At 40.2% G+C, this 16,150-nt stretch overlaps 1 protein-coding gene across 1 annotated transcript in view; it reads right to left on the bottom strand.

Annotated features, from left to right (window-relative positions):
* The window catches only part of CD226 (CD226 molecule), an 85,251-nt gene that overhangs the window by 13,591 nt on the left and 55,510 nt on the right, over positions 1-16,150 (bottom strand). Inside the window, exon 3 of the mRNA XM_060121614.1 lies at positions 9,872-10,219. Coding sequence (XP_059977597.1) covers positions 9,872-10,219 — 348 coding nt within the window. The remainder of the gene's footprint in view (positions 1-9,871; positions 10,220-16,150) is intronic.

Genomic DNA, 16,150 nt, shown 5'->3' with positions numbered 1-16,150 from the left:
TTGCTGCAATGGTTTTGCCTCTCTTGATGGAAAATAGTTTCCCAAGTGACTTAAACACTTTAAAACTTTACGTCAGTTGAGAAACACATAGTCTAAGATAGGCTGTAAAGTCTACTGCTCAAAAGGCTGACCGCAGTAGCTACATTTTCTGGTGTCACTATGTGCACTGGCCGTACTCTGGGCCATAGTGCTCTACAGCGACTGAAGTACGGTAAGGGTACCCATGTCAGCATATGTGGCACAAGGATGGTGAACGTTCTGATTTGGTAATTTGTTGAGAAAATTTTCAAGGCTGACTCCATCATATTAGATGTCTCACCTTTCTACCCAAGTATTCCTTAGTCTTATGTTTTACTTCTTAAAATATTTCTCCATTTTCATAAACAGATATTAGTTATTAAAGGAGATTGTAATTTATGCATCACAAGTCAGAATGTCAAGGCCTGCACACTTCCTACTCACTTCTGTGGTGAATTAGTGTGCAGAAAAGAGTTAATGTAGCAGCCCGAAGCCTGCTGGCCTTAGAAAGGCCTGCTTACAAGGCTGGCTCCCGGCTAGTGTGTGGGAACTTGGATGTGGAGAGTGTTCTCACCATTTCTTAACTGTTAGGGTGGTTTATTGAGTCTAAACTGTTGATACAAACAATGTGGTTTATGCTAAACACCTGCTTTCCTTCTGGGACTTAGTCCTTCTGACTTTGCCGCATGCATCTTTTCCCTTTGCTGATTTTGCTTTGTATCCTTTTGCTGTAATAAATCAAAGCCATATCTTTGGAATGTAATCATCAAAGAAGAGAGAGCCTGTATCTTCCAATTCTGTGGGAAGGTAGAAGCCTAACTTCCAAAGGCACCTTGCTCCGAGGTGCAAAACTACCTCCTGGCGTAAAGATGTAAGAAGCTCATTTTTCCTTTGGATGAAGCCAATTAGCTAACATAGATGGTCATACCAGGTGAATTTAGGATGAGCTGTGTGTGACAAATGATGCTATCAAGTCCTCCTACTTGAGGACTAGTTACTGTTTACCTTGAGAACATGCATATAATGGGTTGTATCTGCCAGGCTTTACAAAAGGTTAAGATTTCCTTCTGTCTTTGCAGTGTCTTAGTGGACTGCCTGTGATGCGTATCACAATTCTGGTTTCATGCTTATTCAACAATAAAATTGTTTTCTTTCCCTTCTTCCTTGGTGGAGCAGTTTTCTGGGTAGGGAGGAGATTTTGTTTCCCATTCTAATTCCCCAACACATTGTTGTTATTACTGTTGTTTAACCAAGTGTAACTCTACATTACAGTGTCACTATCATGCTTATCCATGAGGATATAATGGGAAATTTTTCAAATGTTCCACTAAAATCAAGATGAACATTTTACCCATGCAATAAAACATAAGTAGGCCTAACATACCATTTAAATTATTTATTTATTTAGCTGTTCAAGATAAAGGTCCATAAATGGGAGAGAATATAACTCTTCAGGATATTTAATATAGAAAATAGACTTCTGTTTTTTCGTGGTAGATTGTGAAGGCCAAGTCCTTGCTGTCCTTACTCTGATGGCTAATAACTGCAGCTCTGTGTCCAATGGTCATTAGTCAACTACGAGAACTGGAGGCAGAGCCGGATTCGAGAGGAAGGAGGAGGGACTTAAGGCGGAAGGAGGGCGTGTTCGGGAACTCTGAGCCGGTTTCAGGGCAGTTGCTCAAGGGAGCAAGCTTACCCACAGGGAGATTCTGCTGGGCGGGTCTGGTGAAGACCTTGGGGGCAGGTGTTGGCAAAGCCAGTGAGTCACGTGAGAGCTGAGCTCTCACCGGTTCTCTCCAGCAAGGACCTTAATTCGCCTTTGCCTGGAGGCTACTCCTAAGGTTGCCCTAGCCTGTGCCTGGTGTGGACATGACTTACGAGCAACCAGCACTCCCCTCCAGACCCTAACACCTACTACCTGATTTTGCTTGTGCCTCATGTGACTGTGTGAACACCCTCCTTCACGTGACTTCAGGATACCTGCAAACCCCAGAAAAGGGGACGAGTCAGTGGGGAACCCACAGACACAGCACCTGGGGCGACCTCAGCAGGTGGAGCTGGAAGAAACTAGCGGGTGATCAAACTCCCGCTCCTTTGCCTACAGATGCTCTGTGTGCTGGTTCGGTAGGTAACCCATTGCACCTATGAACCTCCTAAAAGGATGGACGCAAGGCTGTGGAACTCCGCAGTAGCCAGCTTCCCTTGTGATGTTGCTGTTGACGGCAGTAATGATATTTTCCTTCCACTTGGAGAAGCAATATAGTGCCACAGTTAAGAAAAAGAACCCTGAAGCCAGTCTGCATGGCTTTGAATCCCAGCCCCTCTCCCTACTAGCTGTGAAGCCTTGGATAAGGCTTCATCCCTCACTTAACCTCTCCATGCCTCACTTTCCTCATCCATAAAATGTAGATAATGATAGAGCTGTTGTGACAACTGAGTAATTACCAGTAGCTTCTTAGAGTGATTGGCACAAACATAAGCATAGTGTGTGAGTTTGTCATACAGTGGCCAAGACAAAGCCCTGTGACACTTAGTTCTTATAACTGCTATCTATAACTTTTCCCTTGGGTCCTTAGAAAACTTTAGACTGCAAACTATATGGCATTTATAAAGGCCTATATATAAATGTGCTATAAATGTCATACAGATATTTTCAGAATACGAAACAGACAGCAAGCTTTGGGCTGAATATTTACCTCCAAATAGTCTATCCAACTTAAGACATTTTAATTAAAAAAGTGTTTACTAAGTGCTCTACAAAACATGTGAAACCTAATGCCATGCCTGGCTATAAGAAATAAGCGCTCTGGTAATAATTGCAAAACCTGCAGCTTTATGCTCTAGAGTTTAATTATCCATCTGATCTCTCCACTTTTAAAATAGCCAGTGATTACAAAAAAGGAATTGCACGATTGGATTTCAAAGCTGATATCTTCACTTATTAGACCAGGAAGAGGAGACGGTAGCCAGCATAAAAGCAAAGCAACCTGTTTTGATTAAAGTGGGATTTGCGTGTTTCTTGTGAGTGTAAAATTGCCCACAAGCACGTGTATTTACTGAATGTTTACCATATGGCAGATTGTCCCACCTAACAATATTCACAATAATCTTAATTCACAAAATTTGTGTATATACACATACAAATTAAAAGAGTGAAGAATTTATCTCAGTGCTCTATCTATATAAAACATGAAAAAATCAGAATAATGGTTATACTTTGCAAGCCTGTATTTTTTTATATTTGTAAAGTCACCTCTTATGTGGCCCCAATTTGGGGGTCATTTGCACATCCATCATGTCCTTGAGCTTCTTTGATTTGAAGCCACAGAAAATATCCCATCCTTTGTTAACGTAGTTTCTCATCTCAATATTTACTCTTTACTTGCCCGTGTCTATCACTGTGTTGATAAGGATTTTTCATTTCACTCACTGTTCACCTTAGCTAAAGCCATTTCTCCTCACCAGTGCAGTGGAGAGCTTTAAACAGTTCAACCTTACATCCATGACAGGAAGAATCTCTTCCTGTGGGTTAATTAAATAAAACACTACTCTTATACTTAAAAGATTATGAACATCATAGTTATTTTTGAGTTTTAGGCAAAGTGAAATACATCAAATTAACTCTGGAAATGAAGTTTAGAGTGACCAATGAGAATTACAAAATATTTATTTTATTAAATTATCCAAGCATACTCCTCTGTTAAATAAATAATTCTTAAAAACCCCTGAATCGTTTCAGTGTAAATAACTTTAAGATACAAATGGGGGTTCAAAGATGTATCTCTACAAATGACAGATCCGTGTTTATTCTTCATTTCTTGTTCTTTTAAATAACATAGCCCTCTGCAAACCTACTAGGTCACCTTTGAATATTTGTCAAGGGTCAGGTCAGTACCTGTTTGAAATACCTCAGTTGAAGTTGGAAGTAGTTGTCTGACTAATTGAATTGCAATACAATTCTTAAAGCTAGAATTGCTATTAAGCATGAAATGCCATTAATCTTATATGAAGAACTAATTTTTTTTTTTAATTTTAAGTAATTTTCTACTTGCCTTTGGGGAAAACTTCACACAGTCATCTACGTTCAGTTTCTAATAAGGCTCTCAGAGACAATTACAAGCTGTTAACAATTCCCAGATGCTTTAAAATGAAAAAAGCACACACACGACAAAGGAGTCCAAAGGGCTATTTTGCCTTTGGAGTCATTAGGCAGGTCTCTCACACAAGTGTGGTCATGGATTTTAAGTGGGAAGAAAATCAGTACATTTTTCTGAATTTGAATTCCTACCTGTACTCTAAGTTCCTAAGGAGAGGAAAGTGTCATGAAAATTACTTGAAATTCGGGCTGAGGAGAAAGATCCACTTGAAGAAAAGTAGTTCCTTGGATTAGCTGCTTTCTAATACCACCAACTTACTTTGTTTATAGTAGTGATAGCAATACACATTCATCAATGTTCCTTATGTAAGAGCACCATCAAATCCACTTAACGTTAGATTTTCAACATTTCCTTCTCTCTGTTAATAACTTGTCAATCCAATACCTTGTTTATCTACACAAATATGGTAACGTATAAACAATGACTGCAGGCAAACATTCCAGGATTGTGTGCCTTAGGAAAGATGAATAAATCAACATGTGGGCTCACAAAACAAACGCAATGACTGACTGCTTGCTTTTTTTTTTTTTTAATTAAATGTCTCATAAAAGAACTGATGTGGGCAGAGGCAACTGTAAAACTACAACGACATAATAGGCCCTGATTGAGCAATCAACTCACTTGTGATGTTGGAAACAGTATGTTTCATCTGGATACCCAGTTATCATCCAGAATTTTAATAACATAACTAAATTGGGCTAAAAATTGTACTTGATCCATATCGGCAGAGGCTATTTGAGCCTCCAGGCGGTGACACCAGTGCTCTGGGATTCCGGTCCTATGGTTCTATCATATAAATTAACTGTCATGGACATTATTTTCTAGGTAGGAAGAGATGATAAAAGGCTGAGGTTCATCACGCCGGGTCATGGAAATGTACGTATCTGGCAGCCCAGCACATAACAGCTCAGAAAACTGCCATGCCTACAATAGTTGCATCTATTATAAATTCAGAGGAGTGGGACAGAAGGTTCTGGATTAATAAATCCCTAAAAATATACATTTTGTCGACAACTTCAAACTGTTTAGGAATCCAAATCACCTGGGAGAAAAATGAGTGAATTTTAGCAGAAACTAAGGCCAAAGAAACAAATGAAGTTTATTTCTCCTCCATAATATTCTCATGGTCTAACTCAGGAGCACAGAGTCCAGAGGCAGTAATCTCTACCAAGCCAGCACAGGCAAGATTTAGAACCTATAGCATCTATTCCTCAATGTTACCCCTTGATCGACCCCATACCTGACAGAAGAAAGATATGGGAAGATTCTCTTGGTTGTGGCCCCATGATTTCCTAGTGAAAACTTCTGCAATCTCCATTTATAATTTCCATCCTCCACGTCTATTGACTAGCAATTATACACCATTTATATAGAATATGCAAAACAAGAGAACTAAAAAAAGGAAATCACCTTTTCGAAAGATACATATGTGAACAAAGTTCATGAAAATTTCCTCCCCAAACATTGCGGTGGATTTTCTGAGAGTTCAGGTTTCTTTGATCAGCAATCACTAAACCTCAAATGTTGTGTTGATGAAGAAAATCTAGAAATAATCCAGCTAGAAAACTGGGAAATAAAATGGACACAGTCCCTACTAGAACATACAGAAATATGCACATACACAGAATCGGTCAAGAACACTTATTAAGCACATTCTGGAAAGATATATTGACAGCTCTAAGCAGAGATGTCATAATCCTTAATCTCAAGTAATTTCTAATATAAGAGTCAGGACCATTGCAAATAGGCGCAGTTATTAAATGACTCAAGGGTATCAGTTTCCTAGTTATAAAAATTTGAGAAATTCAAGATGCTTGATGGTTCGATGTCAGGGAAGCAGTTTGAGCTAATGTGAAAAGATCGTGAAGATGGTAAGATCAGACTGAAACCCTAAAGGAAAGGAGGTAACTGTGGTGAAAATTAGTAAGTTGGTTGGGAATAGGAGAAAGTAGGAACGTGGCATTGGTGACAAGCACAAGCTGACGTTCCAATCTGACCAACGACACCTACCCCTTCTCCAGGCCACCTGTGTGCCCAGCCAAGTGGGTAGGGGACCTGTGGCCCATCACCGAGCCTGTGCATCAGCTTGGGTCTGCATCAGTGTGGAGGAAGGGGCACCTTTTTTCTAATTTATCTGCCACTTGTCATTTGTCTACCTGAAGTGGGCTCCTTTTTTGTGGCCCAAAGACCCAGTATGTGACAGTGGTAGCCTAGTTTGAGAGCTCAGTCATTCATGTACTGATTATTGCAACTGACTCTTAGCTAATTTCCTCTGCCTCAAATTTCTCTTTTTCTACTATTTGACTTACTTCCTTAAATACTACTTTGTGCCATCTTTGATCAAGAACTGATAGTGGCTTTCATTGCTCTTACATGAAATCTAGTATTTCACCAAGTTATCACTTAATTGAACCTACCTCCTTCTATATTAATCCATAACTCAGAATCTCTGTACCAACCTAGTCATCTGAGTGCAATCACCCATGCACAACTCCCCTGCCCCACCCCGTGCTTACTGTTTACATCCCCGGACTTTGTTTTTTCCCTTTGCTCTGCTCTGATCATCAAAGCTGTATTTGAAACTTGATGGTTCAGATGAGTGGCCTCGTTGGTGGAAGATGATTGGGGAAAGACATGAGTAACTATACTTCTTTTTTTTTTTTTTTTGCGGTACGCGGGCCTCTCACTGCCGCGGCTTCTCCCGTTGCGGAGCACAGGCTCCAGACACGCAGGCTCAGCGGCCATGGCTCACGGGCCCAGCCGCTCCGCGGTATGTGGGATCTTCCCAGACCGGGGCACGAACCCGTGTCCCCTGCATCGGCAGGTGGACTCTCAACCACTGCGCCACCAGGGAAGCCCTATACTTCTTAATATAGTTAAAAACTAGTCTTCTCCAGAAACTTTCTGAGGGACTGATTTCATTTCTCTGATCCTTATTATTTTTATAATTAATAAACTCAGTTGAACAATTGTAGTTTGCACATCATTAAATTAATATTAAAAGACTTCACAAATTATTTTGGTAGAACTTAAAATACTTTCCTCATAAGTAATGAAAATCCAGAGGATATTAAGGGCCAAAAATAATTTTGGTCACTGTCAGTATGCATGAATTTTTCCCCTATTCCTGGCCCCTGCGGTCTAGACAACCTTCAAATTCAGAAAACTCAGTCTGGAACCATTTTACACTACTTCCCAGGTCTTGAGTGCAAACAGGGGGAGTCAAGTATTTCTTTTCATTCAGCAAAAAAAGTCAATAGTAAATTTGTGTTCAACTCATGCTTCTGCCACTTTCTCCCTCTGTTCAAAATAAGTCAAGGCCTGGATATACGATGTATTGGTCGACATTGTATCATCTTTTCAGTGGCCTCTCAGTACCTGGTACTTGTCTGAAGATGAACACAGGCAGGCAAAATCAGGGGAAGAACGTGTGTGTGTGTGTGTGTGTGTGTGTGTGTGTGTGTGTGTGTGTGCACCTGCGTGTGTGTAGAATACAATAGTCCTGAAAATCTTGCTTTTGGATCCCGTAAAAGAAGTTGATGGGAGCTAACAAAAGGATGCACAGCGGTTTATAAAATCTGTGTCACAATCACCTTTCCCTTGATAGTTGAAATAAATTAAATCAGCTCTACATCTTATACCTGTCTCTCTGCTTTAATCCCTACATTGATTTTTGACCAAACAGCTTCAGGACTTGAAATAATCGAATCACATCAGGGAAACACAAGTGATCTATTTTTGCTTTCCATCTGATTTTTTATCTTCAATCTTTACTTATAATTATTTTAAAAAGGAATTAAACCAAAACATACAGTAAACAGCTGTCATCTTCTATCAAATATAACTTTTTACTAATGGGCCGAGTTGATATTCTTTCAACCTGTCAGTTGAATGTCAAAAAGCCATTTTTCAAGAATTCAAAACACTTGAACACTAAGAATGCTGACCATTACACTGTCACCTTCATTTTGGACACTGTTTATAGCTTATGTACAAGGAAAAGAAACAGCTTTGTGCAAGGAACTTAGCCATGTTTGGGTAACTGAAAGACATTTTTATTAATTAGTAAGAGCTAAATAATTATACTTCCAAGAATCCATTTCCTCTATGATTTAAGGTGTTTTTAATAACTTTTTCAACATATAATGGACAAGATTTTATTTCAGAAGTGTTTGAAAATGGTTCTTTATGACATTTTCTGAATAGAACTTTTTCTTGCCTTGGTCTCTGAGAGAAGATTAGCGACTACCTTTATTCTCTCTTTTTTTCCTGCCAGGTTTTAAAAACACTTCTATAATGCAAGAGTATTTTTTTTTAAAGGTGAGAAATATTTTCGATGTGTCTGAAGGAATGGAGTCAACATGAAGAACCTCTTAATATCTCTCCCCCAATATTTCATCAACCCTCTTTTACATCAAGTTCTAAGCTCCCTCTGTCATCAAGAGGAGTAGAGAAAGCTTTGATGCTGTGAGAGGTGACTATGTACAAAAGCTGCTAACCTCTGGCAAAGGGCCTCCTTAGCACACACAGCTGCTACAGTGGCAGCAGTGGAGGCTGCCCTACATACAAAACCTCCTCTTCTTCCTTCCTGATGCAGGAGGGAATCTCAGCCTGTGGTATAAGCAGAGTCTGTGAACGGGCAGCCACATCCTAGGAAGCCTTGGCTCTAAAAGTCTACACACAGGCCAAGGCACATGAGTTGGCTAGAAGCATATAGAAGAAAGGCAGAAGGAAAGATGGATGGATGGGTAGATGGATAGACGGAAGGATGGAAGGAAGGGAGGAAGGAAAAGAGGGAGGGAAGAAGAGGGTGAGAGTAAAGTGAAATAAAATTTCTGTCATCAGTAAATATAGATTATTGTCTCTGACAGGTCCCTCTGCAGTGAGAAAACTTGCCTGGAAGCAGAGCTGGCAGTCTGAGACAGACTTCCTCCCACTCAACTGGAATGCAGGTCTACACAGGCCTCTCTGTATCTGCCCATCAGTCGCTGAAATACCACTTTTCCTTACACTCACACAGGTTTTGTGGAGCCTGAAGCTTACACAATCTAGGGCTTCATCATGACACAGGAGACAAATAACTAATACAAAGTAAGTACCGGGCCTTGGAAGGAGCCAGCTCAGGTGAGAGGCCCTGAAGGTCAGTTTCAAAGCTTCAAGGCCCGTCTGTTCCTGCTCCCAGCTCTGGAAGAAACTGAGGGAACCAAAGCTCTGATTTGGCAAAGTAGCAACCACACTATTAAACATTTATTACCCTTTACTCAACACTGATTCAGCAAATACCAATCTAACACCTTATTATTACTGAGGGTACACGAGGATTATAAAACCTAGTTACCACCATCAAAAAGTTTTAAAGTAATTGGAAAACTAAAAATTATACAGCTGAAAAAAAAAGAAATTATACAGCTGAAACTTATAGGCTGTTGATACCATGTAGTTTTCAGACTGACTGAATCTTTCTTTTCAATTTTAGGAAAGTGGCAGATCAAAAAAATGGGAAACATCTATTATTGTTAAATCTGTGATTGATGGATTAGCAAGATAAACACTAACATTCGTTAACTGACAACTTACAAAATTCAATCATTAAAGATATTTTGAATAATAAAGTCATGAAAAGGACAAAATAAACCAATCCACAGTGGCTGGCTTTTTCCATTTTTGACACATTAAGGCATCTGTCACCTACTCACCATCAGTTACGATCAGTTTCGTCATGAAGGTTTCAGTTTCTCCTGTGCTGGCTTTGAAGCCACAGCGGTAGAGTCCTGAGTCAGAGGTCCTAATGTGGGGCATGGTGATGAAGGCCCTCCTCATTCCCTGGGTACAGTTGCTCAGTATCTGTCTTGGGTACTTTGAAGTGTAACTTCTTCCTTGGGACAAGTTGCAGCTAGTTAAGAGGTCAATCTGATGGGGCTGGATCTTCTCCCATGTAACTTCTTGTAACAGCCATTTCGCTCGAGGCTGGCAGGTGAGTGTGACGTTTTTTCCAGGTTCTGAGACTGTCTGGCTATTTGATGGCACAGCTGTCTCAAAACCGTCTGAAAAGAAGAAGCAAATGATTATACTTCAGTCCTCGACTTCTTGGATGCTAAGGCGGAAGCCACCCAGAAAGTTCTATCAAAATGGTTGGTGATGGAGAGGAGACCTTCAAGATGGAGAAGGAGTAAGACGTGGAGATCACCTTCCTCCCAACAAATACATCAGAAATACGTCTACACGTGGAACAGCTCCTACAGAACACCTACTGAACGCTGGCAGAAGACCTCAGACCTCCCAAAAGGCAAGAAACTCCCTACGTACCTGGGTAGGGCAAAATAAGAAAGAAACAACAGAGACAAGAGAATAGGGACAGGACCTGCACCAGTGGGAGGGAGCCGTGAAGGAGGAAAGGAGGAAACGTTTCCACACACCAGAAGCCCCTTTGCCGGTGGAGACTGCGGGTGGCAGAGGGGGAAGCTTCGGAGCCACAGAGGAGAGCACAGCCACAGGGGTGCAGAGGGCACAGCGGAGAGATTCCCGCACAGAGGATCAGTGCCGACCAGCACTCACCAGCCCGAGAGGCTTGTCTGCTCACCCGCCGGGGCGGGCGGGGTTGGGAGCTGAGGCTCGGGGCTTCGGTTGGATCCCAGGGAGAGGACTGGGGTTGGCGGCGTGAACACAGCCTGAAGGGGCTAGTGCACCATGGCTAGCCGGGAGGGAGTCCGGGAAAAGGTCTGGACCTGCCTAAGAGGTAGGAGACCATTGTTTCAGGGTGCGTGAGGAGACGGGATTCAGAGCACCGCCTAAATGAGCTCCAGAGACAGGCGCAAGCCACGGCTATCAGCGTGGACCCCAGAAACGGGCGGGAGACGCTAAGGCTACTGCTGCTGCCACCAAGAAGCCTGTGTGCGAGCACAGGTCACTATCTATATCTCCCCTCCCGGAAGCCTATGCAGCCCGCCACCACCAGGGTCCCGTGATCCAGGGACAACTTCACCAGGAGAACACGCAGCGAGCCTCAGGCTGGTGCAACGTTACGTGGTCTGCATTCCATACCCCTCCCTCCCTCTGACCTGAGTGAGCCACAGCCCCCTAATCAGCTGCTACTTTAACCCCGTCCTGTCTGAGCAAAGAACAGATGCCCTCAGGTGACCTACACACAGAGGCGGGGCCAAATCCAAAGCTGAACCCCAGGAGCTGTGTGAACAAAGAAGAGAAAGGGAAATATCTCCCAGCAGCCTCAGGAGCAGCGGATTAAATCTCCACAATCAACTTGATGTACCTGCATCTGTGGAATACCTGAATAGATAACGAATCATCCCAAAATTGAGGCGGTGGACTTTGGGAGCAACTGCAGACTTGGGGTTTTCTTTCTGCATCTAATTTGTTTCTGGTTTTATGTTTATGTTAGTTTAGTACTTAGAGCATATTATCATTGGTAGATTTGTTTATTGATTTGGTTGCTCTCTTCCTCCTTTTTCTTTATATATAGATATAATATTTTTTTTCCTTCTCTTTTTGTGAGTGTGTGTATGTATGCTTCTTTGTGCTTTTGTCAGTATAGCTTTGATTTTACCATTTGTCCTAGGATCTGTCTGTCTATTTTTTGTTTGTTTGTTTGTTTAGTATCGTTTTTAGCACTTGTATCATTGGTGGATTTCATTTTTGGTTTCATTGCTCTCTTTTTACTTTCTTTTATTAATTACCTTTTAATAATGATTTTTCATTTTAATAACTTCATTTTATTTTATTTATTTCTTTTCTTTCTTTCTTTCTTTTTTGCTCCCTTTTCTCTGAGTCTGGTGGCTGACAGGGTCTTGGTGCTCTGCCCAGGTGTCAGGCCTGTGCCTCTAAGGTGGGAGAGCCGAGTTCAGGACATTGGTCCACCAGAGACCTCCTGGCTCCATGTAACATCAAACAGCGAAAGCTCTCCCAGAGATCTCCGTCTCAATGCTAAGACCCAGCTCCACTCAACAACCAGCAAGCTACAGTGCTGGACACCCTAACCAAACAACCAGTAAGATAGGAACACAACCCCACCCATTAGCAGAGAGACTGCCTAAAATCATAACAAGGTCACAGACACTCCAAAACACACCACCGGACGTGGTCCTGCCCACCAGAAAGACAAGATCCAGCCTCATCCACCAGAACATAGGCACTAGTCCCCTCCACCAGGAAGCCTACACAACCCAAAGAACCAACCTTAGCCACTGGGGGAAGACACCAAAAACAATGGGAACTATGAACCTCCAGCCTGTGAAAAGGAGACCCCAAACACAGTAAGTTAAGCAAAATGAGAAGACAGAAAAACACACAGCAGATGAAGGAGCAAGGTAAAAACCCACCAGACCAAACAAATGAAGAGAAAATAGGCAGTCTACCTGAAAAAGAATTCAGAGTAATGATAGTAAAGACGATCCAAAATCTTGGAAATAGAATGGAGAAAATACAAGAAATGTTTAACAAGGACCTAGAAGAACTAAAGAGCAAACAGTGATGAACAACACGATAAATGAAATTAAAAATTCTCTAGAAGGGATCAATAGCAGAATAACTGACAGAGAAGAACAGATAAGTGACCTGGAAGATAAAATAGTGAAAATAACTACTGCAGAGCAGAATAAAGAAAAAAAAAAATGAAAGAATTGAGGACAGTCTCAGAGACCTCAGGGACAACATTAAACCCATGAACATTCAATTTAAAGGGGTCGCAGAAGAAGAAGAGAAAAAGAAAGGGACTGAGAAAATATTTGAAGAGATTATAGTTGAAAACTTCCCTAATATGGGAAAGGAAATAGTTAATCAAGTCCAGGAAGCACAGGGAGTCCCAACAGGATAAATCCAAGGAGAAACATGCAAGACACATATTAATCAAACTGTCAAAAATTAAATACAAAGAAAAAATATTAAAAGCAGCAAGGGAAAAACAACAAATAACATAAAAGGGAATCCCCATAAGGTTAACAGCTGATCTTTCAGCAGAAACTCTACAGGCCAGAAGGGAGTGGCAGGACATATTTAAAGTGATGAAGGGGAAAAACCTACAACCAAGATTACTCTACCCAGCAAGGATCTCATTCAGATATGACGGAGAAATTAAAACATTTACAGGTAGGCAAAAATTAAGAGAATTCAGCACCACCAAACCAGCTTTACAACAAATACTAAAGGAACTTCTGAAGGCAGGAAACACAAGAGAAGGAAAAGATCTACAACAACAAACCCAAAACCACTAAGAAAATGGTAATAGGAACATACGTATCGACAATTACCTTAAATGTAAATGGATTAAATGCTCCAACCAAAAGACATAGACTGGCTGAATGGATATAAAAAAAGACCCATATATATGCTGTCTACAAGAGACCCACTTCAGACCTAGGGACACACACAGACTGAAAGTGAGGGGATGGAAGAAAATATTCCACAAATGGAAATCAAAAGAAAGCTGGGGTAGCAATACTCATATCAGATCAAATAGACTTTCAAATAAAGAATGTTACAAGAGACAAGGAAGGACACTATGTAATGATCAAGGGATCAATCCAAGAAGAAGATATAACAATTATAAATATACATGCACCCAACATCGGAGCACCTCAATACATAAGGCAACTGCTAACAGCTATACAAGAGGAAATCGACAGTAACACAATAATAGTGGGGGACTTTAACAATTCACTTACACCAATGGAGAGATCATCCAAACAGAAAATTAATAAGGAAACACAAGCTTTAAATGACACAATAGACCAGATATATTTAATTGATATTTATATGACATTCGATCCAAAAACAGCAGATTACACTTTCTTCTCAAGTGCACATGGAACATTCTACAGGATAGATCACATCTTGGGTCACAAATCAAGCCTCAGTAAATTTAAGAAAAATGAAATCATATCAAGCATCTTTTCTAACCACAACGCTATGAGATTAGGAATCAATTACAGGGAAAAAAACGTAAAACACAGAAACACATGGAGGCCAAACAATATGTTACTAAATAACCAAGAGATCACTGAAGAAATCAAAGAGGAAGTCAAAAAACACCTAGAGACAAAAGACAATGAAAACACAATGATCCAAAACTTTTGAGATGCAGCAAAAGCAGTTCTAAGAGAGAAGTTTATGGCTATACAAGCCTACCTCAAGAAAAAAGAAAAATCTCAAATAAACAATCTAAGGTTACATCTAAAGGAACTAGAGAAAGAAGAACAAACAAAATCCCAAGATAGCAGAAGGAAAGAAATCATAAAGATCAGAGCCGAAATAAATGAAATAGAAACAAAGAAAACAACAGCAAAGATCAATAAAACTAAAAGCTGGTTGTTTGAGAACATAAAAAATGTTGATAAACCATTAGCCAGACTCATCAAGAAAAAGAGAGACAGGACTCAAATCAATAAAATTAGAAATTAAAAAGGAGAAGTTACAACAGACACCGCAGAAATACAAAGCATCTTAAGAGACTGCTACAAGCAAGTCTATGGCAATAAAATGGACAACCTGGAAGAAATGGACAAGTTCTTAGACAGGTATAACCCTCCAAGACTAAACCAGGAAGAAAGAGAAAATACGAACAGACCAATCACAAGTAATGAAATTGTGATTAAAAATCGTCCAAGGAACAAAATCCAGGACCAGATGGTTTCACAGGTGAATTCTATCAAACATTTAGAGAAGAGCTAACACTCATCATTCCCAAACTCTTCCAAAAAATTGCAGAGGAAGGAAAACTCCCAATTTCATTCTATGAGGCCCCCATCACCCTGATACCAAAACCAGACAAAGATACTACAAAAAAAGAAAGTTACAGACCAATATCACTGATGAATATAGGTGCAAAATTCCTCAACAAAATAGTAGCAAACAGAATCCAACAACACATTAAACGGATCATACACCATGATCAAGTGGGATTTATCCCAGAGATGTAAGGTTTCTTCAATATATGCAAATCAATCAGTGTGATACACCATATTAACAAATTGAAAAATAAAAACCATACGATCATCTCAGTAGATGCAGAAAAAGCTTTTGACAAAATTCAACACCCATTTATGATAAAAACTCTCCAGAAAGTGGGCATAGAGGGAACCTATTTCAACATAATAAAGGCCATATACGACAAACCCACAGCAAACATCATTCTCAATGGTAAAAAACTTAAAGCATTGTTCCAAGTTCAGGAACAAGACAAGGATGTCCACTCTCACCACTCTTATTCAACATAGTTTTGGAAGTTTTAGCCACAGCAATCAGAGAAGAAAAGGAAATAAAAGGAATCCAAATAGGAAAAGAAGAAGTTAAGCTGTTGCTGTTTACAGATGACATGATGCTATATATAGAGAATCCTAAAGATGCTACCAGAAAACTATTAGAGGTAATCAATGAATTTGGCAAAGTAGCAGGATGCAAAATTAAGGCACAGAAGTCTCTTGCATTCCTATACACTAATGATGAAAAATCTGAAAGATAAGTTAAGGAAACACTCACATTTACCATTGCAACAAGAAGAATAAAATACCTAGGAATAAACCTACCTAAGGAGACAAAAGACCTGTATGCAGAAAACTATAAGACACTGATGAAAGAAAGTAAAGGTGATACCAATAGATGGAGAGATATACCATGTTCTTGGATTGGAAGAATCAACATTGTGAAAATGACTATACTACCATAAGCAATCTACAGATTCAATTCAATCCCTATCAAACTACCAATGGCTTTTTTCACAGAACTGGAACAAAAAATTTTACAATTTGTATGGAAACACAAAAGACCCCAAATAGTCAAAGCAATCTGGAGAAAGAAAAACGGAGCTGGAGGAATCAGGCTCCTGGACTTCACACTATACAACAAAGTTACAGTAATCAAGACAGTATGGTACTGGCACAAAAACAGAAATATAGATCAGTGGAACAGGATAGAAAGCCCAGAGATAAACCAAACACATATGGTCACCTTATTTTTGATAAAGGAGG

Source organism: Lagenorhynchus albirostris, chromosome 14 (assembly GCF_949774975.1).
Source record: "Lagenorhynchus albirostris chromosome 14, mLagAlb1.1, whole genome shotgun sequence".
NCBI lineage: Eukaryota > Metazoa > Chordata > Mammalia > Artiodactyla > Delphinidae > Lagenorhynchus > Lagenorhynchus albirostris.
The sequence above is the reverse complement of the archived record's forward strand: the minus strand, read 5'-3'. Positions and strand labels throughout refer to the sequence as shown.